The 19,774-nt window shown below is 38.4% G+C and overlaps 12 protein-coding genes across 12 annotated transcripts; 7 read left to right on the top strand and 5 right to left on the bottom strand. All coding sequences in view use genetic code 12, as the record gives it.

Annotated features, from left to right (window-relative positions):
• Window positions 1-286: 286 nt before the first annotated feature.
• I9W82_002333 (thiosulfate sulfurtransferase) lies at window positions 287-850 on the top strand (the record flags this gene model as incomplete). Its single annotated transcript, XM_067691177.1, has 1 exon — window positions 287-850. One exon carries the CDS (start codon window positions 287-289, stop codon window positions 848-850), a length of 564 nt encoding a protein of 187 aa, XP_067549568.1.
• A 115-nt stretch (window positions 851-965) lies between these two features.
• Window positions 966-1,793, bottom strand: I9W82_002332 (rRNA-processing protein; the record flags this gene model as incomplete). Its single annotated transcript, XM_067691176.1, has 1 exon — window positions 966-1,793. One exon carries the CDS (start codon window positions 1,791-1,793, stop codon window positions 966-968), a length of 828 nt encoding a protein of 275 aa, XP_067549567.1.
• A 629-nt stretch (window positions 1,794-2,422) lies between these two features.
• On the top strand, window positions 2,423-4,019 carry LSC2 (succinate--CoA ligase (GDP-forming) subunit beta; the record flags this gene model as incomplete). The annotated part of the gene is made up of 2 exons (XM_067691175.1): window positions 2,423-2,455; window positions 2,805-4,019. 2 exons carry the CDS (start codon window positions 2,423-2,425, stop codon window positions 4,017-4,019), a joined length of 1,248 nt encoding a protein of 415 aa, XP_067549566.1.
• Window positions 4,020-4,156: 137 nt separating this feature from the next.
• Window positions 4,157-4,993, top strand: PUP2 (proteasome core particle subunit alpha 5; the record flags this gene model as incomplete). The annotated part of the gene is made up of 1 exon (XM_067691174.1): window positions 4,157-4,993. One exon carries the CDS (start codon window positions 4,157-4,159, stop codon window positions 4,991-4,993), a length of 837 nt encoding a protein of 278 aa, XP_067549565.1.
• A 26-nt stretch (window positions 4,994-5,019) lies between these two features.
• I9W82_002329 (uncharacterized protein) lies at window positions 5,020-7,500 on the bottom strand (the record flags this gene model as incomplete). The annotated part of the gene is made up of 1 exon (XM_067691172.1): window positions 5,020-7,500. One exon carries the CDS (start codon window positions 7,498-7,500, stop codon window positions 5,020-5,022), a length of 2,481 nt encoding a protein of 826 aa, XP_067549564.1.
• Window positions 7,501-7,744: 244 nt separating this feature from the next.
• Window positions 7,745-9,625, bottom strand: APG7 (Apg7p; the record flags this gene model as incomplete). The annotated part of the gene is made up of 1 exon (XM_067691171.1): window positions 7,745-9,625. The coding sequence occupies one exon, from the start codon at window positions 9,623-9,625 to the stop codon at window positions 7,745-7,747; it is 1,881 nt and encodes a 626-aa protein (XP_067549563.1).
• An 87-nt stretch (window positions 9,626-9,712) lies between these two features.
• On the bottom strand, window positions 9,713-11,263 carry NMD3 (ribosome-binding protein; the record flags this gene model as incomplete). Its single annotated transcript, XM_067691170.1, has 1 exon — window positions 9,713-11,263. One exon carries the CDS (start codon window positions 11,261-11,263, stop codon window positions 9,713-9,715), a length of 1,551 nt encoding a protein of 516 aa, XP_067549562.1.
• Window positions 11,264-11,498: 235 nt separating this feature from the next.
• Window positions 11,499-12,929, top strand: GCN5 (histone acetyltransferase; the record flags this gene model as incomplete). Its single annotated transcript, XM_067691169.1, has 1 exon — window positions 11,499-12,929. The coding sequence occupies one exon, from the start codon at window positions 11,499-11,501 to the stop codon at window positions 12,927-12,929; it is 1,431 nt and encodes a 476-aa protein (XP_067549561.1).
• A 151-nt stretch (window positions 12,930-13,080) lies between these two features.
• Window positions 13,081-13,854, top strand: SOL3 (6-phosphogluconolactonase; the record flags this gene model as incomplete). Its single annotated transcript, XM_067691168.1, has 1 exon — window positions 13,081-13,854. One exon carries the CDS (start codon window positions 13,081-13,083, stop codon window positions 13,852-13,854), a length of 774 nt encoding a protein of 257 aa, XP_067549560.1.
• A 118-nt stretch (window positions 13,855-13,972) lies between these two features.
• Window positions 13,973-14,808, top strand: I9W82_002324 (2',3'-cyclic-nucleotide 3'-phosphodiesterase; the record flags this gene model as incomplete). The annotated part of the gene is made up of 2 exons (XM_067691167.1): window positions 13,973-13,976; window positions 14,036-14,808. 2 exons carry the CDS (start codon window positions 13,973-13,975, stop codon window positions 14,806-14,808), a joined length of 777 nt encoding a protein of 258 aa, XP_067549559.1.
• Window positions 14,809-15,130: 322 nt separating this feature from the next.
• On the top strand, window positions 15,131-18,160 carry I9W82_002323 (RNA helicase; the record flags this gene model as incomplete). The annotated part of the gene is made up of 1 exon (XM_067691166.1): window positions 15,131-18,160. One exon carries the CDS (start codon window positions 15,131-15,133, stop codon window positions 18,158-18,160), a length of 3,030 nt encoding a protein of 1,009 aa, XP_067549558.1.
• Window positions 18,161-18,545: 385 nt separating this feature from the next.
• Window positions 18,546-19,085, bottom strand: CLG1 (Clg1p; the record flags this gene model as incomplete). The annotated part of the gene is made up of 1 exon (XM_067691165.1): window positions 18,546-19,085. One exon carries the CDS (start codon window positions 19,083-19,085, stop codon window positions 18,546-18,548), a length of 540 nt encoding a protein of 179 aa, XP_067549557.1.
• Between the last annotated feature and the right edge of the window lie 689 nt (window positions 19,086-19,774).

Raw genomic sequence — 19,774 nt, 5'->3', positions numbered from 1 at the left:
CACTTTGTTGAAGAGTTGACTCTCTATAAACATTATCTCTTTGGAAAAACTTTTTTAATTTAAAGCGAGAAAAATTAAAATCATCAAATTTTATCTTTTAAACCCAACAAAAGGAACCATCAACAATCGGATTACTTTATCAAATAGAAGCAAGTACAGAAGAATCACACCTCTTCTATCACTATCTAACTTCCAATCTCACTGCTGTATTTTCCATTAAAAGACTAAGTTAGTGGAAACACCTAATCTATTCGGTACTATATCATCACACTTTACACGATCCATCATGTCATTTACAAGGTTAACTAAGCAATTTCAACCAATTGCAAGAAACGTTGCCACTAGACAATCAGCATCATTTATCTTAACTCAATCATTCCGTCGCTTTACAACTCCAACTATATTCCATGCCACCAAGCCTGTCATCCACAACGCCATCAAAACAACATACAGATCTTATAGTGTCTTGACCGAAACACCAGAGGCCAAATTATACAAATATGATGATGTTAAAGAAATTGCTGAACATCCAAGTGAGCACCCGGACTCAGTTTTGGTTGATGTTAGAGAACCAGTTGAATACGATGATGGCCACATTCCTGGAGCAATTAACGTTCCTTTCAAGAGTAGTCCAGGTGCATTAGACTTATCAGAAGACGATTTCCTTGATAACTTTGGATTTGAGAAGCCTGATAAGAATAAAGAATTGGTGTTTTACTGTCTTGGAGGTGTCAGATCCACTGCAGCTGAAGAGTTGGCAAACACTTTTGGCTACAAAAAGAGAGGAAACTACGTTGGTAGTTATGAAGATTGGGTTGCACATGAAAACAAGAAAAAGTCAGTTGATTAATTGTATCAAAATGTACAGACGTTATCTTCTATTAATAGCTTGTCCATAGTTTTCAAATAATTAATAAAACCCATCACTTTATAGATTATAAAGAAGCGGTTCCCTTTTTTAAATTCTACTCATTACGAGGTCTGAATTCCAATTGTCTAAACTCTTTTCCTAATCTCCTCTTTCTCTTCCTCTCCATAGCCTTTTCTCTTTGTTTAGGTTTCATGGTGTCATATTTGGCTTTTTGTAAAATCTTTCTCTTATCACCGCGTTTCAAGAAGTAAGGTTGAGACGATTTGCCCTCTTTTACATTTTGATATTGCTTCTTCTTGTACTCTTTCAAAACTTGATCTTCCAAATCACGATTCTTCAAAGTGTCCATTCTTGATTTCAACGACTGAAGTTGCAACCTGATTTCCTCCTTCTCACTTTCATCCAACTTTGATTTCTTATCCTTTAATATCTGTTCCATATTCTGAATCTCTTGTTTACGATATTCATCCAAAAAGGCATAATTTTTTCTAGTTTGGGTCAAGTCAGCTTTCCCATAAGCTGCATCGAATCGAATGTCTGTATGTAGGGTTTGTGACTTTCTCGAAGGTAGACCTGGAATATCCCTAATTCTAGAAACTGGCCTTTTGCTTGATGCCACTGCCGGGGCATGTTTACTTCGTTTCTTGTGGGTGTTATTAGAACTGGTCTCTTCTGGACCAGAGTCTGAATCAGATTCTTCAAAAAATCCCTCCGATTCACTATCACTTTGTCGAGCAACTTCTTCATCCTGTAATTTAGACTGAGCATCACGTAATGTCCCAAATGAAATGGTAGCTAATTCATCGTCTTGAGTATCATTCAGTTTTTTCGACCTGTTTGATTCTTTCCTTGGCTTGTAGTTTGTTTCCTCATCTGATGAATCCAGATCATACACTGGCCGTACTCTTGAATGCTTAGACATTTCCAATTGGATTGTTGAGTTGAGAAGTTTAGACCCTTTTACCGAGATGAGACGTTTTACAAAATTTATTTTTATGAAGATTTGGTTATATGCAGGAAATATATAACATGCAACATTGCAATAATGACTTTTCAATTGAGATGCAGATGCGTGAGTCGTTTCTGTGTCGCATGCAGCTGAGCCTGAACAAAATCCGTTCAATGGCAGTTGTCAATCTGCATGTGTGTATGCATGCGTGCATGCATCGAAGGTAAATAATATGAGTCTCATCGCAAACTTCGGCGTTGTACGGATTCCAACGTTAGACCATGAACAATTGGTCCGTAAAAGAGCATTGATTACTTGAGCAACAACCTCATTGATTGAGTGAATGGTTTAAAGAAGGGAGCATGATAAGGTGCCTAATAGCATACAATATTAACAGGAATCAAATATTGTGAAATTCTTAAACCGTTGTAGAGAGAGAGAGAGGGGAAAAAAGAAATTTTTGGTTGAAAAAAAGGACTCAAATGCTTTCAAAGAGAAAAAAAAAAAAAATTGTTCAACAAATTGAATTCTACTTCTTTTCTTCTGAAGTTTAAGCATTTGAAGAAAACTCCAAATCATTTCATATCTATTCCTTCATCACAATGTTATCAAGATCAGTTGCTCGTTTTTCAAGGGTATGTTGCTCTCAATTGGGAGACAGATTGCAAATCTATCATCGAAGTTGATCCACATCGATCTCTATCGCGTTTTTGTTTGAGGTTACATCGGAAATTGTGAGAAAGTCAGAGGTCTGTGATCTTACATACAGTGTAACAATGGACTCTCATACCTCACCAATCCGATAATTTCCTCCTTCAAAGTGCATCACACTGAATTCATATCAATTGCGTTGCCCACGTTGACTCTTGAGTCTCAAATGTCGGCGTTTTCCCAAATTTTTTTTTTTTTTTCCAACCGAGATAGATTATTGCGATATATTCCGGGATATACAAAAGAATACTAACAGTTTTGAAATTTTTTTAGTCAGTTGCCCAACAAAAAAGATTCTTGTCTCTACATGAATACCGTTCTGCTGCTTTATTAAGCAAGTATGGTGTCCCAATTCCAAAAGGTTACCCAGCAACTACTGCTGAAGGTGCATTCGAAGCTGCTAAAAAGTTGGGTACCAATGAATTGGTCATCAAAGCACAAGCTTTGACTGGTGGTCGTGGTAAAGGTCACTTCGACTCTGGTTTACAAGGTGGTGTTAAATTGATTTCATCCCCTGAAGAAGCTAAAGATTTAGCTAGTCAAATGTTGAACCACAAATTGATCACCAAACAAACTGGTGCCAAGGGTAAGGAAGTTACTGCTGTCTACATTGTTGAAAGAAGAGATGCTCAATCTGAAGCATACGTTGCAATGTTGATGGACAGAGCTAAGCAAACTCCAATGATTGTTGCTTCTTCTCAAGGTGGTATGGATATTGAAGGTGTTGCTGCTAAGGACCCATCTGCCATCAAAACTTTCCCAGTTCCATTAGAAGAAGGTGTCTCCGACCAATTGGCCACTGAAATTGCATCTGTATTGGGATTCACCAAGGATGCTATCCCAGAAGCCGCCAAGACTATCCAAGGATTGTACCAATGTTTTATTGAACGTGACTGTACTCAAGTCGAAATCAACCCATTGTCAGAAACCCCAGACCACAAAGTTTTGGCCATGGATGCCAAATTAGGTTTTGATGACAATGCTGCTTTCCGTCAAGAAGAAGTTTTCTCATGGAGAGACCCAACTCAAGAAGACCCACAAGAAGCAGAAGCTAGTAAATACGGTTTGAACTTTATCAAATTGGATGGTAACATCGCCAACATTGTTAACGGAGCTGGTTTGGCTATGGCAACTATGGATATCATCAAGTTATATGGTGGTGAACCAGCTAACTTCTTGGACTGTGGTGGTACCGCTACTCCAGAAACCATTGAAAAGGCTTTCGAATTGATCTTGTCTGACAAAAACGTCAATGGTATCTTTGTAAATATCTTTGGTGGTATTGTTAGATGTGACTACGTTGCCAAGGGTTTGATTGCTGCTACCAAGAACTTCAACTTGGACATCCCAGTTGTTGTTAGATTACAAGGTACCAACATGGCTGAAGCTAAGCAATTGATTGAAAACTCTGGTTTGAAATTGTTTGCTTTTGAAGACTTAGACCCAGCTGCTGAAAAGATTGTAGAATTGGCTCCAAAGAGTTCATAGATAGGAGTAGTGATATAGGTGAAGCTTTATATAGAATTTTAAAAATACGAATGGCTTATTGACTTTGGAGTAGATATGTTGGTAGTGTGCGTATAGACAAAAGAATAGACAGACAAAAGAACGAGCAAAAAAAAAAAATGAAAGTGCCTTCAATATCGCCACCAGAGAGATACACCAAGTCAATTGCACATTTTACCCACGACGATATGTTCTTAACTCGAAGTGAATACGATAGAGGTGTATCTACATTCTCACCCGAAGGAAGACTTTTCCAAGTTGAATATTCCCTTGAAGCCATCAAGTTAGGGTCGACGGCAATTGGCATTCAAACAAGTGAAGGTGTCATATTAGGTGTTGAAAAAAGAGTCACATCATCTCTACTTGAATCTTCATCAATTGAAAAGATTGTTGAAATAGATCACCATATAGGATGTGCCATGAGTGGATTAACTGCTGATGCTAGATCGTTAATTGACCATGCCCGTGTATCGAGTTTGACCCACAACTTGTACTACGATGAAAACATTGGTGTTGAAAGTTTGACCCAAAGCGTCTGTGACTTGTCATTGAGGTTTGGAGAAGGTGCTGATGGTGAAAAGAGATTAATGTCAAGACCGTTTGGTGTTGCTTTATTAATTGCTGGTTTTGATAAAGAAAAGGGACCACAATTATACCATGCTGAGCCTTCGGGAACTTTCTACAGATACGATGCTAAAGCAATTGGTTCGGGTAGTGAAGGAGCTCAAGCTGAATTAAATAATGAATATCACAAGAGTTTAAGTTTGAAGGATGCTGAATTGTTAGCATTGAAGATTTTGAAACAAGTTATGGAAGAAAAGTTGGATTGTAAGAATGCACAATTGGCTAGTGTGACTGAATCTGAAGGATTTAAGGTATATAGTGACGAGAAGACGGATGCGATTATAAAGGTATTGAATGAGCAAGCTACAGATGAAGATACTTTGATGAGCTAAAATTACATACAATATATATATATATATCATTCTGGGAAACACAGTTCCAATCGATCACTCAATTCTAGTAGCTTTCTATTTTCTCTCTTACCGACTTTTTTGATTGTAGAAAGGAAATACGTGAGAAGCTCGCCAAACTTCTGGTACCGAAGAAAGAAGCTTTCATCCATGTAATCAAGTCTTTGCTGGATCAGTTCATTGTCCATTGGCTTGTTGAACTTGCCAGGAAGCTCCTTGGAAAACATTTCATATAATCTAGGATGTATAAACACCAACATTTTCTTCATTTGAGCAGTATAAGTTTGAAACTGAATTATGAAATAAAACATCTCCCTCACACATAATAGTGTCTCGGACCGTGTCAATAAGGCATCACTAAGTATAGACGTCGTATACGTTTCCAACTTGACCTTTAAATCTTGTACAGATAATGTCTCACTTGTTGTATTTGCCTTGCGTGAATTGATCCTCCTGTCGAAAATTGCATTTATTCCATAGTTACTTGGTAACTTAGCATTGAGCAGTTGGTCAGTTTGTGTAACATTTGAACCTAATTCAGAGGCAGCTAGTTGACTAGCATACTCATTCAATAATTTATCAACCTCTTCATAGTTGCTTTCTATCACATCATACATGACGTACGATTGTACGTGTGTTACAAACGCCAAGGTACGCGAATGTAGCATTCGACACCGCAATATCCATTTTTTTACTCTTGGGGGAAAAGTTCTTTCCGTCCATATCTTTGAGGTGTTAATATCTTGCCAGTTATTCTCAATTTGTTTAGTTACAAATTTGAGCATGAACAAAAATTTGAATAGCGTTTCGTATTGGTATGAAGTTTGCCTATTCAAGACAAAATTCAATGGGAACTGAAGCGGAACGGTGACATCGACACTAAGGAAAGTCGCATCATCGACTTTATCATTCAGTCCCTTCTTTTGACCATCACCAGCAGCTTCGCTTCTTAGCTCTCCACTTTCGTTGTGCTCTTGCAACAACTTTCGAACATCGTAGTTTGTCACGTTTGACTCCTTCCTCGCAATGAGTTCTTCTGTGGCTTTGAAAAAGTTTTCAACTGTGATTGTGAATCGTTGATTATGCTCTGCAAGTTTAGCTGGGGAGGAAATATTGCGCTCGTTTTGTAGCATTGAAATGCACTTGTCGTTATATTGTCTTTGAATTTTCAGCGTGGATATTTTGTATTTATCTCGCCTCAAATCCTGGAAAGCCGAATCAATAAACGAGTCAATCTTGAATGAGTTGTCGAATAGGAAAAGTGTCTGAAATGATCTAACCAATGTGGGAAATTTATAACCCTCAAACAATAATTTTAAAAGAATCTTGTTGGCTCTGGTGGCAAATAAATCAATCTTTAATTCCAAGTCTGGGGCATTTAAACTTCTTATACCCTCCAAGGTTTCACTCAAATACTGAAAATCGTGCAAGTCGGTACACTTTTTGAACATACTAAGGTACTTTCCGGTGTTGATAATTTTATTTTGCAATTTAGCATCAATAAATTGATCAAGTAGTCCATCTTCTTTTATCATAAACAATTCATTCCAGTAAAAGTCACTATTCATTTGGAAAAGTGATCGGAGCCCTTTAGGAACTTTAGCCACTCTAATCATAAACTCATCAAAAGGATCCTCGATTGAGCCTTGGGTGAGCCATTTATTCAACATGGAAACGTATTCGCCGCTTACTTCATCGTAAAGGGCTCTCAAAAATTCATACGACACAGCGTCACCTTTATAAGCAAAAATCCTCTCATTGATGATCTTCAATACAAGCCCCCCTTTACAAACTTTCATCTTTGTTGTGTACATATCAGTCTCCAAACGATGTAGGGTATTGTCCAATTCATCATGATGTAGGTGCCGTCTCTCTTCATTTAGTTCGTGAATAGCTGTAGCAATCGAGTACATATGTGACATCTTACCAGCAACATCCTGGTAAAGAGCTTGTTCAAGAGTGTTGATGTTGAATGTGGAGTTGACATAGAATTCGTGTTCCAAATTGACAAGTATCTTATTGTATTGCTTGAAAAACATGGCAATGCTATGACAAAAAGCTTGAACTAATTTTCCATGGGCTGCATCATTATAAAACTGAGTAAACGCAGTTAGCCCACTGTAATATTTTCCAATTCGTATTATTCTCTTGGTGACCGTTTTCAAACTAATGTCTAGATTTTTTGCAACCTTGAAGTCAGGCCCCAAGACTCTAGAGCTTAATGATGAGCGATTGTAGGTCCTGTTGTATTGGATATAATGCCCTTCCAATCCTAAAAGGGCAAACAAAATATCTTTTACTATTAATGCTTGTTGAATATTTATATCACTAATGTCCAGAAGCAATGGTGGTGGTATCTTCTGCACTGCAGAAACTTCCGTAGCAGTACAGCACGCATGCACGCTACTTGTCTCATCCGAGTCAAACTCCATCAACTCAACAGTGTCATAGCTTGGTTGTGGAGTGAATGGCCTTTCTTGTTCCTCCATTGTAAACTCTTGGCTAAAGTGTAAATCTCGTGGCGATGAAAAGGATCCTCTCCTATGCTTTTGATTATATTCTGTATATCCTTGATCCTCCTGTAGTCGGTTAATTTGGGACGGAGTATATTGATTCATACTGTAATTGCAATAGGGATCTCTCTCTACCGTTGTTTCAATGTTGTTGTGTTTTCATTTCTTTCTTTCTTTTTTTTTTTTTCGCGTACACAATACATTTCTTACACAAAATCAACTACTCCAACCATTCCAGATCTTCATCATCTTCAACGTCCAGAATATTCATAGCTTCGATAGCCAATTCCGCTGCTTCTTGCACTTTTTTCAACCCACAAAAATCTTCCAAATACCCTGGTTCATTCAAACATTTCTTTACAAACTCCCACTTGTTTTCATTATATTGTGTAATAACTTTCTCAGAACATGCCGAACAATGTATATACGCAGGAGCGTATAATGTAGACTGAGAAAAGTTATGCAAAAACCCTCGAATTTGATGTGGAGTAGAGCCAAAAACAGTAGTCTCATTATGCTTTGTTCTCAGTTTTTCATGTTGTTGCAAAATTGAAACTAGCAACTCCAGGGCCAATGAAGATGCCATCAAGGCTCCTCCTGGACGAGTCACCGTACACATTTGGTCTAATGTGCGGTCACTTAAACTGTCATCTGGTGCAACAACATCGTTACAAAAATAGCAGCCTAATCGGTCTGTTTTAGCAGGACTTCCATGTCTCATAACCAAGTAGCTGTCAAATCCCAAAGCTGCATTGATGACTATTTTGTCCTTTGCGGCTCCCATAACAGTTGGAAGCCACCTCGACTCCCTAGAGTCCATCAACAAGAATACAACATCACTACTCTCTACCAAACCGTCCAACTGCTCAAATAATGCTTTCTGTTTGTCATCATCAGTCACTGGGTGGCCAATCATTGGTACTTCCAAGCAAATCCCTTTTGCAGCAACACCAGGATACACCTTCTTTAAATTGTCCGCAGCCTTTTGAGCTTTAAGCTCCCCGCGTCCACCATCGCTAAAACAGTCCTCGAAATTGAAGAGCGGCTGTCGTACAGGATTCGAGTACGAAACTCGCCCATTATCAACAAATGTAATGTCTTTGAACCCCCACCCTAACAATGCTCTTCCCACATAGCTCCCCAACGTACCTGCCCCTAGAAGCAAAACTTTTTGCTTCTTTATGATATCGAGATCAAGTGTGGGCGCAATCCTCCATTTCATTAGCTTCAAATTTAGTTCCACAGCTTGGTTAGCAAGTTCTATTGGGTTGATCAACAGACCCAAATCGGCTAACTTCGGACCCAATTTTCCTTGACTGGTTCGCTCCCAACCAGTCACTTTTGGAGGATTTTGGATTGACTCTAGTGAAACAGTTTGCTTGAAGGAGCTCAGGGGTCTAAACACGACCAAATCAATCTTTTTGAAACCAAGTTGAGCTAGGTAGTATAAGTAATTTTTAACCTGAACTGAAGGCCTATTCTCATGAGAAATGCACGAATCGTAGTAAACAAATGTGTGGGATTTCATTTTGTCAGCAGTGCTAAACAATTCATTTTTATCAACTTGAAAGAATTGGCCATTGGAAGGTGGTTGTAGAAATTGTAAGGTCTCCGCTTCAACTGGACCTTCTTCCTCAATGATCCATTCACTACCCAAAATAGGAAACGCCACCCAGTAGTAAAACTTGTACTTTTTCAAATCTGAGTAGCTCCATACGTAAAACTGGTTAAATACATCCACATCAAATGTTTCGGCGTTGATTATCCTTTCTTCAATTTGTTGGCCCCAATGTTTCAAAAGCTCCTGCTTGTTCTTGTCTTTGAACTCCTCGATTGTATTGACATTAATCAATTCGCCTTTTAAAGTTCGACTACCCTCTTTTACTGGTAAATCCTGGGAAAAGCTCTGATCATCTAGATGAATTATAGGCGTGTCATTAAACTTGTTCAAGTTCTGTGTTTGTAGTTGGAACCCCCATATTTTCTGACTTGATGAATCTAGTTTAAACTTATCTAACTTTAGCTCTGCTAATTTGGTAAAGAATGACGAGTCTACAAAGGATTGAGTGGGTGTATACTTTGGATGGGCTTTAGAAGTCATTATCGTTATTGATCTTAAGTTGGTAAGAGAAAGAAAAAAAAAATCTACAATTTTATCTTATCGCGCACTGATTTTATCTATTATTGCCTACTCATTCATTGGCGTATCTTGCAATGTCATATCATCAAGTTCATCAAGTAACTCATCAATAGCAATTCTTGGTGCATCATCCTCATCTTCTTCAATATCGTCTTCCTCCTTTTGTGGTTGTCCTTCGTCAGCTTTGTACATATTGATTGTCTGTCTCAATTCTTCATCTTCCTCCAACTCTTGCAAGAACAACTCGTAATCTCTTTCAGCCTTCTCTTGTTCTTGTCTGGCTTGTCTTGAATCATCATTTGCAATGATATCGTTGTGTTCCCTAGCCATTCTCTTCAACTTCCATTTTCTGTTCTTTGACTTCTTTGATTTCCTTGCATAGTGTTTCTTCACTATAACTACTTCTGGTGTATTATCAGTATCCAAGGTATCCCAAAGGTCTGAGTTCAAATTCGAGTTAGTCAAATAATACCCAAGACAAGAATCCCCAGGGTGCAAAATGGCACCCAAGTGCGTCCTCACGTAATAAGTTTGATCATTTGATCCTAGATCACTTGCTCGACTAACTTCTATGTCAGCCAACACATGTTTTCCTTTCATGTCACCAGTAGGCTCAACATCCAACACAATAAACTCAACTAACTGAGTTGCATCTAATAATGATGGGAACGGCGACCTCCAATATACTTGAGATGACAAATCAGCTGTTTGTAATGAATTAAAGTCCATAAACTGCATGGCGTTATTTACCTTGTTACACAATACCAATCTTGAGATATTTCCCATAGAGTGCGCCAACTTCTTTGGTAGTACCACCAAATCATCACGACAGATAGGCGCTATTTCAATCGAGTAGGAAAACTTGTAACTAGAAGATCCTGAATGAATATCTGTACTGACAAGCTCTTCCGATTTCTTCACCTTCACTGGTGCAACAGAAGTTAAGAAATCAACCATTTTTGCTGCGTGATTCTTTTGAGCGTAGAAGAAATCCAATCCGTCCTTTGTCTCTTGAATTGATACGGTATCCATATGTGCATTGTGTTTTAAAATCAATTGTTCCAAGTACAAGAATGTCCTTTTATGAGGAACCTTTTGTCTAATTTGAACAGTAGCTCTCCAGGTATTAGTAGTGTACGACTTTGCACAATCAGGACATTGCATTGCAATAACAACATATTCAACTTCAAATGTCTGCTGTACTATTGTGTTGGCCATAGCTTCACCTTGAACCGTAAGCTTAACTCTGATTCTACGAGAATGTGGTTCGGTCCAGATAAATGACGCATCAACCAATCTCACTTTGTTTAATCCTTTTAGACGTCTAAGACAAAGAGCAAGAAGCTCTCTAGATTCAAGCTGGGCTCTGATCCACTGTCCTGGTGGTTGTAAAAATCTCTCACAATTTCTGCAAAATGAAACATTTGCCTCTCTTGGGATACCTTCTGTGATATCAACATTTAATTTGATACAATCATAACACATTACAAGTCCTTGTGAACCATCCATGGGGACACCACAGTTACAACAAAGGACAGTTGCAACAGGCCCTCCTGATGCAGCAACATCGTTTGGTGTTAATTGAGTATAATTTGACATGTTTGTTGGGATCTTGAGAAGAATTGTATTAGTAAGTGGTTTTTTTTTTTTATTTTTTTTAAAAGTCATCTCTCTCTCACTCAATGAATGTGTGTGTCTGTGTGTCTTTTGTTTTTCTTGTGTAACAGGATCTTTGGGTAGTGCATATAAACAAAATGTTTGTTTCAATTTTCAACAAAACATCCAAAACAACAAACAAACAAATCAAGTGACTACTTTCTTGCATATTCAAATCATGGTTGACAGGAAAAGAGTAGTACGAGTGGACGATGATGATGATGATGACGACGAAGACGATGTTCCATTGAATAAAAAGATGAAGTTAGAGTCGAAGGAGAGTACACCTGTTGTGAAAGACGAAGAAGATGAAGAAGATAAAGCTCAAGAAGATAAAGTGGATGGTGTAAAAGAGGAGACAAGAGAGACGAAAGTGGAAGATGGGAACAATGAGGAAGAAAATGGAGGAGGAGAAGAGAACGAGGATGGTGATGAAGAAGACGATGACGATGACGATGACGACGACGATGATGATGTAGACGACGAGGCTGAAGAAGAACGGAAGCGAATAACAAACTTCAATTTCGATGGGGAAATATACACCTTCAAAGAGCGACCTTCAGTAATAGAGGAAAAAGAAGGCAAGATTGAATTTAGAGTGGTAAATAACGACAACACAAAGGATAGTCTAATAGTGCTAACAGGACTTAAAAACATTTTCCAAAAGCAATTACCCAAAATGCCACGTGAGTATATATCGCGGTTGGTGTATGACCGCTCGCACTTGTCAATGGCTGTTGTACGGAAACCGTTAACAGTAGTTGGTGGAATAACCTATAGACCCTTCAACAATAGAGAATTTGCTGAAATTGTGTTTTGTGCCATTTCGTCAACTGAACAAGTGCGAGGATACGGTGCTCATTTAATGAATCACTTGAAGGACTATGTTAGAGCAACTTCTCCGATCAAGTACTTCTTGACCTATGCAGATAATTATGCCATTGGCTATTTCAAAAAGCAAGGTTTCACCAAGGAAATAACGCTTGATAAATCTGTGTGGATGGGATATATAAAGGATTATGAAGGTGGTACATTGATGCAGTGCTCGATGCTTCCGTCTATCCTCAGGTATCTTGATCTGGGAAAGATACTTCTTCTACAAAAAGCAGCAATTGAGAGAAAGATTAAACTGCGGTCCAAATCCCACATTGTACGACCCGGGCTTCAAATATTCAAAACAAATAGAAATGTGACTCTTGACTATAAGGATATCCCCGGTCTAAGTGAAGCAGGATGGCTGGAAGAGATGGATAAATTGGCTCAGAAACCTAAACGGGGCCCTCATTACAATTTCATGGTTACTCTTTTCTCAGAGATGCAAAACCACCCTTCAGCATGGCCATTTGCAGTACCTGTCAACAAGGATGAAGTTCCTGACTATTATGATGTCATTAAAGAGCCAATGGATCTATCTACAATGGAACTGAAGTTGGAAAACGACAAGTACGAATCGTTTGAACAATTTTTGTATGACGCTAGGTTGATTTTTAAAAATTGCCGGTCTTATAACAGTGAGTCGACAACGTATTACAAAAACGCCAACAAGTTGGAGAAGTTTATGAATAACAAGATCAAAGATAGTGCCGAGTATTCCCACTTTTTAGAGTGATGTATATCTATATTTAGAAAATGATATCCGAGATACGCGGAAATAAGTAAAAGAATTAAAAGAATGAGGAAAAAAAAAAAAAATTATGATCAACCGGAGCAACTTGCTTTTCTTCGTAATACTTTATTCTCTTTTTCTTTTTGCCACCAAAATGACAGCTAACGTATATTCCTACTCCGAGCAGGTTGAACTTGCCAATGCTGTTGGTAGGTATATCGTTAAACATCAAAATGAAGCTATCAAAGCAAACGGATCATTCAAGATTGCAATTTCAGGAGGGTCCTTGGGCAAAGTTTTAAAAGAAGCATTGATTGACAATAAAGACATTGGTGCGGAAGTTCAATGGGAAAAGTGGCAAGTATACTTTAGTGACGAGAGACTTGTGCCATTGGACCACAAGGATTCCAATTATGGTCTTTTCAACGAAATGGTGCTTCAAAACCTTTCATCAACAAAGCCAAGTGTGCATACTATAGATGAGTCGCTATTAACAGGTAAGGATGGACAAGTGGAAGGAGCTGACATTGAGAAGGATAAAGAGATTGCCAAAAGATATGCTGCTCATTTACCTCATAAATTTGATGTTATATTATTAGGATGCGGTCCAGATGGTCATACATGTTCATTATTCCCAGGACACAAACTCCTTAACGAAAGAGCTCAATTGGTTTCATACATAAATGATTCCCCCAAACCTCCTCCAAGGAGGATTACCATCACTTTCCCAGTGTTGGAGAGTGCTACTGCAATTGCATTTGTTGCTCAAGGTTCAGGTAAAGCACCAATTTTGAAGGAGATTTTCAATGACCCTGAAAGTAAGTTGCCATCGAAGTTGGTAACTGATATTACTTCTGGTACAAGTGTCAGCTGGTTTGTAGATGCACCTGCTGTTGAAGGCGCTGATGTTTTAAGTAGCAAATATTAGATAGATAATAGAAACATATAAAAAAAACCCTTTTTTAGACATATTTTTTTATGGTAGCTCTAAAAAAAATTTTGTGTCCAATTAGTTTGTTTTCTTCTTATCCTTTTATTGATCAATCATGGGTATGTAACAACTGATAATGCACAAAGAGCAGAATTTTACTAACCGAGATAAGGTTTAGGCGTTGCTTTATGGTTTTGTCCGAGACCAAATTCCCAAATACATGACAAGTTGACTACATTGAGTAGTTCCATCAATACATTGTTTCCTGGCCTGCCACCAAAGTTTGAGCCACATATTACAATAACCACCAATGTTAATGTCAATCTCGATGATCCATCTAAAACAAAGGACGATGTGGACAAAGTGTTGTCAGCTTGTGTCGTGGCATTGCAATCTTTGCCCAAAAATCACAACAATCTAGTCACTATAGGGAATATAAACAGCCAGAGAAAATACTTTCAAAAACTATATTTTGAAGTGGTGAAGGATCCCAATTTGGTTTCTTTTGCTCAAATCATGAGAGAAGTATTTGTCATTGCTCCAGCAGACATTGAAGCAGAAAATCAAAAACAGAATCCTCATTTGTACACCACCGATAGTAATGGTAACACCATTAGACGAAGACCACTGAAGAGGCATAGCAGAGAACCAAGTACTGTTAAAGAGTTTGATACTACAGAGATCCAAAGAAGAGCCACTTACAAGGCTGCAGAGTGGGCAGAAAAGGAATATGCCCCGCATATATCCTTGGTTTATAGCAACATTTGGCCGATAGATAATGCGTTGTGGATAACTATCAAGACAAGGATCAGTGATTATCTTGGTATAGAAGATGTTGAGCAGGGAAATTTACACAATCATGGTCTCGGATGGGATAGTGGTGTTTTCAAGTTGGTATTATGTGAAGGTGAAGTACAAGACTGGGTTGTTTTGGGAAGCGTGGATGTGTGAGGGGGAGGTAATGACATGTTGAGGGTGTAGCTATGTATAATTAATATAATGTAATTAATATGCGGGAAATTCATTTTTGTAGTTGCGACGAAAAGTTTGTCAAACTTTGGTATAAGACGTGTTGGTTCGTGTTACTTTGCAAAGACTGTCCGAGATCTTAGGTATTATGTGGACTTCGCAAGGGTTGATATAGAACTTGGTGTGCATGCATGTTTTCCTCTCTGTGTCGCTTTTGTGTTACTATATATCCTAAAGTTGTTTGTTTGACATCGTGAAAAAAAATTCGCCATTTGTCTTCACTACGTCCTACACAAGTTGACCAATGCCTGATTTCTCTTGTAAAACATGCGATGAGCTTCTTGAATGCGCTAGTGATGCACAAAAGCACTTTTCAACCACAAGGCACAGGTCAGTGAAAACTTTACGTTCTCCTGATAACATGGAGTGTGACAAGTGTGAAGATTCCAATATCCACCAGCTAGCCATATTGCGTTTCGGCCGTTATATGGCTTTATTGTGTCAACCGTGCTTGGATAAAAATATCAAAGAGACTGGCGAAACTCCCGCGGCCAAGTACACATTATCAAACGGGGCATTATTTGACATGTTGACGCAATATTCTAAATCTAAACGTCTTGAATGTTCATCTTGTGGGGCAAAGGACAATTTGTTTGTTAAAAGCGACGTCGGAGGGTACAAAGATCTTTGTTGTGGGAACTGTTTGAAGAAGGGGATCGATCAGAGTGGCTATGTTAGCGATAAGGACGATAAATTCATGGCCACGCTTTTCGGTTCGAAAGATCAGACAACTAATGAAAAAAGTCGGGGAAGGGGTAACGGCAAAAGGGGTGGAAGAGGTGGGAAAAGAGGTGGGCGCAAAGGAAGGTCTGAAGGAAGACCTGGAAGAGCCAAAAAGGACGACCCAGAAGCCGAATCAAGAAGACAACATTATCAAGAATCCAAAAAGTTTGCCAGTGATGTGAAATCGGGACGTACAGCGATGGCTATTGGCTCTGGCACCATTGGTAATAATACGCAGTCTGGCAATAACCGAACGGTTACTAAGGGTAGGGATTCAGTTCGTACCAAAAGATCTGGAAACCTCACGTCAGGAAAATCAAAGGACCATCACAGAAATGTGGAACGAACAAGGGCCCCCTCTCCTTTGAAAAAAACGAATAAACTGTCACCCAAACAAGGTGATCCTATTAAAGAAACTTCACCTGCTGATGGTATGCAGAATGGAGCTAAGAAAGAGGCTCTCCAATCCAAAGGTAAGAAGGACCGTACTCCGAAGACTCCAAGCCGTAAAAATCTGCCAACACCTGTCCCAGAATTGGAGTTACCTCCGTATATTACCAAATACCATCCTTCTCCAAACCTTAAACTCTCCTACGACAGTCTTGATGAGTATTTCCGTGAAATGAGTTTCAACGTATTTCTAGAAGATCAACTTACCAATGTGCTGTACATCATTGAACCAGAAGATTTGCTTATTGAATGGTACCAAGATCAAGACAAGAAAAACAATCAATTCAAAGTGAGTATTCCAATGAAGCCAGAAGTGATGGATCGATTTTTATCAGACACGTTCAAGAAACTAAAAAAGGACCCATTTCAAAAAGACCAAGCAATGTTTTTGATCTTGGGTGATGAAATTCCTTGGTATGGGAAAGTGGCCACTGTTGATAGTGTCAAGACTGGAAGGAATCGGAAAACGTCTAAAGTCAGTCATGTTGAGATGGTTATCGTTCTTTACAAGTGGAACAATCAGCCCTTACCAAAAACAGTACATGCTCAACATTTGAAGCTTTTACCCGCTTCCATACCAGTGAGTAGAATATTCAATGCTATGGACAAGTTTTCAAACCCAAGCTTCATCAAGATGTTGTTAGGCAAAGAGCCAATAAAACAGATCTCATTTAACAATAGAGTCAATTTTTCATCACGATTGAATGATTCACAAAAGGCAGCCATTCAATCGGTGTTGAATAACAAAATTAGTGTTGTTCAAGGTCCACCAGGAACAGGTAAAACATCGGCCATTTATGAAACTATAACACAGTTACTTGAGTCGCTAAACACGTACCCAATATTAGTTGTCGCTGCTTCAAACATTGCCATCGATAATATTGCTGAAAAGTTGTTGCCAAAGCATGCCAACCTGATTTTGAGAATTGTGGCCACATCGAAAGAACGGGAATATAACAAGGATCATCCTTTAGCAAAGATTTGTTTACATCACAAAATCTACAATGCGATGTCAATGAAACAGCAAGAAGTACAAAATGATATAAGGCGTGGTACTGGAGTGAGCGCCACTGCTTACAAAAAATTTATGCAGGAGAAATTTCAAATCACTTCCCAGCAAGTGGCACAGGCAAAAGTTATTTTAACGACAACTGTTGTCGCTGGTGGAAACCAATTGAAATCGGTTGCTAAATGCCCGGTTGTGATTATGGATGAAGCCACACAATCATCAGAACCGAGTACATTGATCCCATTGGCAGTTGCTGGTGCTGAAAAGTTTGTGTTTGTTGGTGATCAAAAACAATTGAGTTGTTTCTCATTGATTCCAAGCTTGTCTACTTCTTTATTTGAAAGAGTGTTGTTGAATGGTACTTATAAGCAACCCCACATGTTGGACACACAATACCGTATGCACCCAGCAATAAGTGAATTTCCAAGAAGAAAGTTTTACGAGGAAAAATTGATTGATGGTATAGATGCTGAAGCTCGAAAGATGGACGGTATTCCCGAAACCCCACTTTACTTTTGGGACACAAAGGGTGCTGCAAGAGAGCAATCTGTGCGTAACCTTCTTCGTGAAGATCGTGGTTACACATTTACCAATCGTGAAGAGATCTCCTACCTTCAACAAGTTTTGAAGAACTTGATTATTGAAAAAGGTATACAGAGGGAAAACATTGGTGTTGTTACGCCTTACTCTGGTCAACGTGATTTGATCTCGTCCGTTTTAGTCAAGGATGATATAATAAATCCTACAAATGAAGAATTGCAAGTCGAGGTCGATATTGATGATATTACAAATGACTCCAAACCAGTCAGTATCCATATAGTATCTGGTATAATGATTGCCTCCATTGATGCATTCCAAGGAAGGGAAAAGGATTTCATGATTATGTCATGTGTTCGATCAAACAAGCAAGGCACAATTGGGTTTTTGAAAGATGAGAGGAGATTGAATGTTGCTCTTACTCGAGCCAGGTACGGACTAATCATGGTTGGTGATGTTGACTGTTTGAAGAAAAGTGATAAGTTGTGGAAAGAGTACATGGAGTACTTAGAGGAGAAGAAGATGATACATAGAGGAGACCAATTTATTTATTAAATATAGCATTTTGAATCGACAAAGTGTAGTTTTTTCATTTTAATGCTTATAGAATCCAAAAACAAAAAAAATAACGACAACTGCAGGACTCGAACCTGCGCGGGCAAAGCCCAAAAGATTTCTAATCTTTCTCCTTAACCACTCGGACAAGTTGCCAAACAATACAATAGTCAATTTGACGATTGCGCCAGAAAGCCATTTTCTTATAAAAATTTTCTCCAGTGCCTACAAGTGAGCAAATTTTTTAACACCTTCAAGAGCTTCAAAAACCTCCAATTTACCCCTCCTATCTATAATCTCTTCCTCTATTCAGCTCAAAATCTATCGAAAACAAATTTATTAATTAGTTATAAAAAAAAAAAAAAATCAACAACAAACAAGAAAGCTAAACGGTGTAATAACAATTTCTTTGAAAAGATTCCCAATACTGTTCCAATGCCCAAATATCTTCAGCGTTCACCAACAAACCCCACTTGATATCTTCTAACCATTGTTTTTCTTCCCTGTTCAATTCTTCTACTGCGACACCTGACGCTGTGCTCCAAGATCTATTGGTAAAAGTGTTATCGTCATTGAACTTATTGGCGAGAGCAAATCCAACAATAAGATTCGCTAAGCGGACATTATATGGGTACCGACGTTTTGTATAAATGATTCCAATGAGAACAGTGGAAATGCTGAGATTGGTGGCTCTTAAAGTTGCGGTGATACTCAGCGTGTCTATTCCTGGAAGTAAGCTCTGGATGAACGAAGCCATACTTTCCTCATACGATGGTGGTGGTGGTGGTTGAATTTGAGGTGCGTATACTTGTGGCGCGTACACTTGTTGGTGGTGATGGTGTTGGTAGTATGGGTCATGAAGTGGTTGTTGAGTTGAGAATGATGGCCAGTGATATTGAGGCAAATATTGCACCACATATGGCATGTGGTTCATTTTTGTCTAGATTTAAAGAGGCTTATCTAAAAGCTCCTTAAAGATAAAACGATATGTTGTATGAAGAAAAGTGGTAAACCCCAAACTAACTCTCCATTGAAGAAAGGGAAAGGAAGACAACAAAAAAAAAATTTTTATTTTCAAAAAAAAAATTTGTTGTTGTTGTTGATGGTTTTTCTATTTTTTTGAGCAAAAGTACACGACAATGACTAAAAGAATAAAAAAAAAAAGATGACACATAAATCACCCAACAGAATTCTTTGTATAGCCACAATATTCTAAGACACTATTAGAGAGTAAATGTACTTCTGGAAGCCATATTGAATGATGGCCTCTCATCAACTTTAAAAGTGCCCATAAACAGGAATTAATGTAGATAAAACTACTACTACTCAAACTGTGTTTACTCTTTTTTTTTTTTGTTTCACCCGAAGCAAACGAAGAAGAAAAGAAATTTTATACGAGCAAAGAAAAAAAAAGAAACGACTGAGGTTGGGCGCTGTAAGGGGGTGACGACGTAGAAGAAGAACAAACTTAGTTGACGTGGTGTTTGGATGCCACATGCACACCAAACGAGACCACTTAAACGAGCTCAATAAGACCAGTGGCCAGCTTTGTAGTATAGCAATATGAATATGCTGATAGAATGTTTTTCAAAATATAGCTGTTTTTATGTTTGT

This window comes from Candida metapsilosis (genome assembly GCF_017655625.1).
Source record: "Candida metapsilosis strain BP57 chromosome Unknown scaffold2, whole genome shotgun sequence".
Classification (NCBI taxonomy): domain Eukaryota; kingdom Fungi; phylum Ascomycota; class Pichiomycetes; order Serinales; family Debaryomycetaceae; genus Lodderomyces; species Lodderomyces metapsilosis.
Note: the sequence above shows the minus strand (reverse complement) of the source record. Positions and strands in the feature narration are given on the sequence as shown.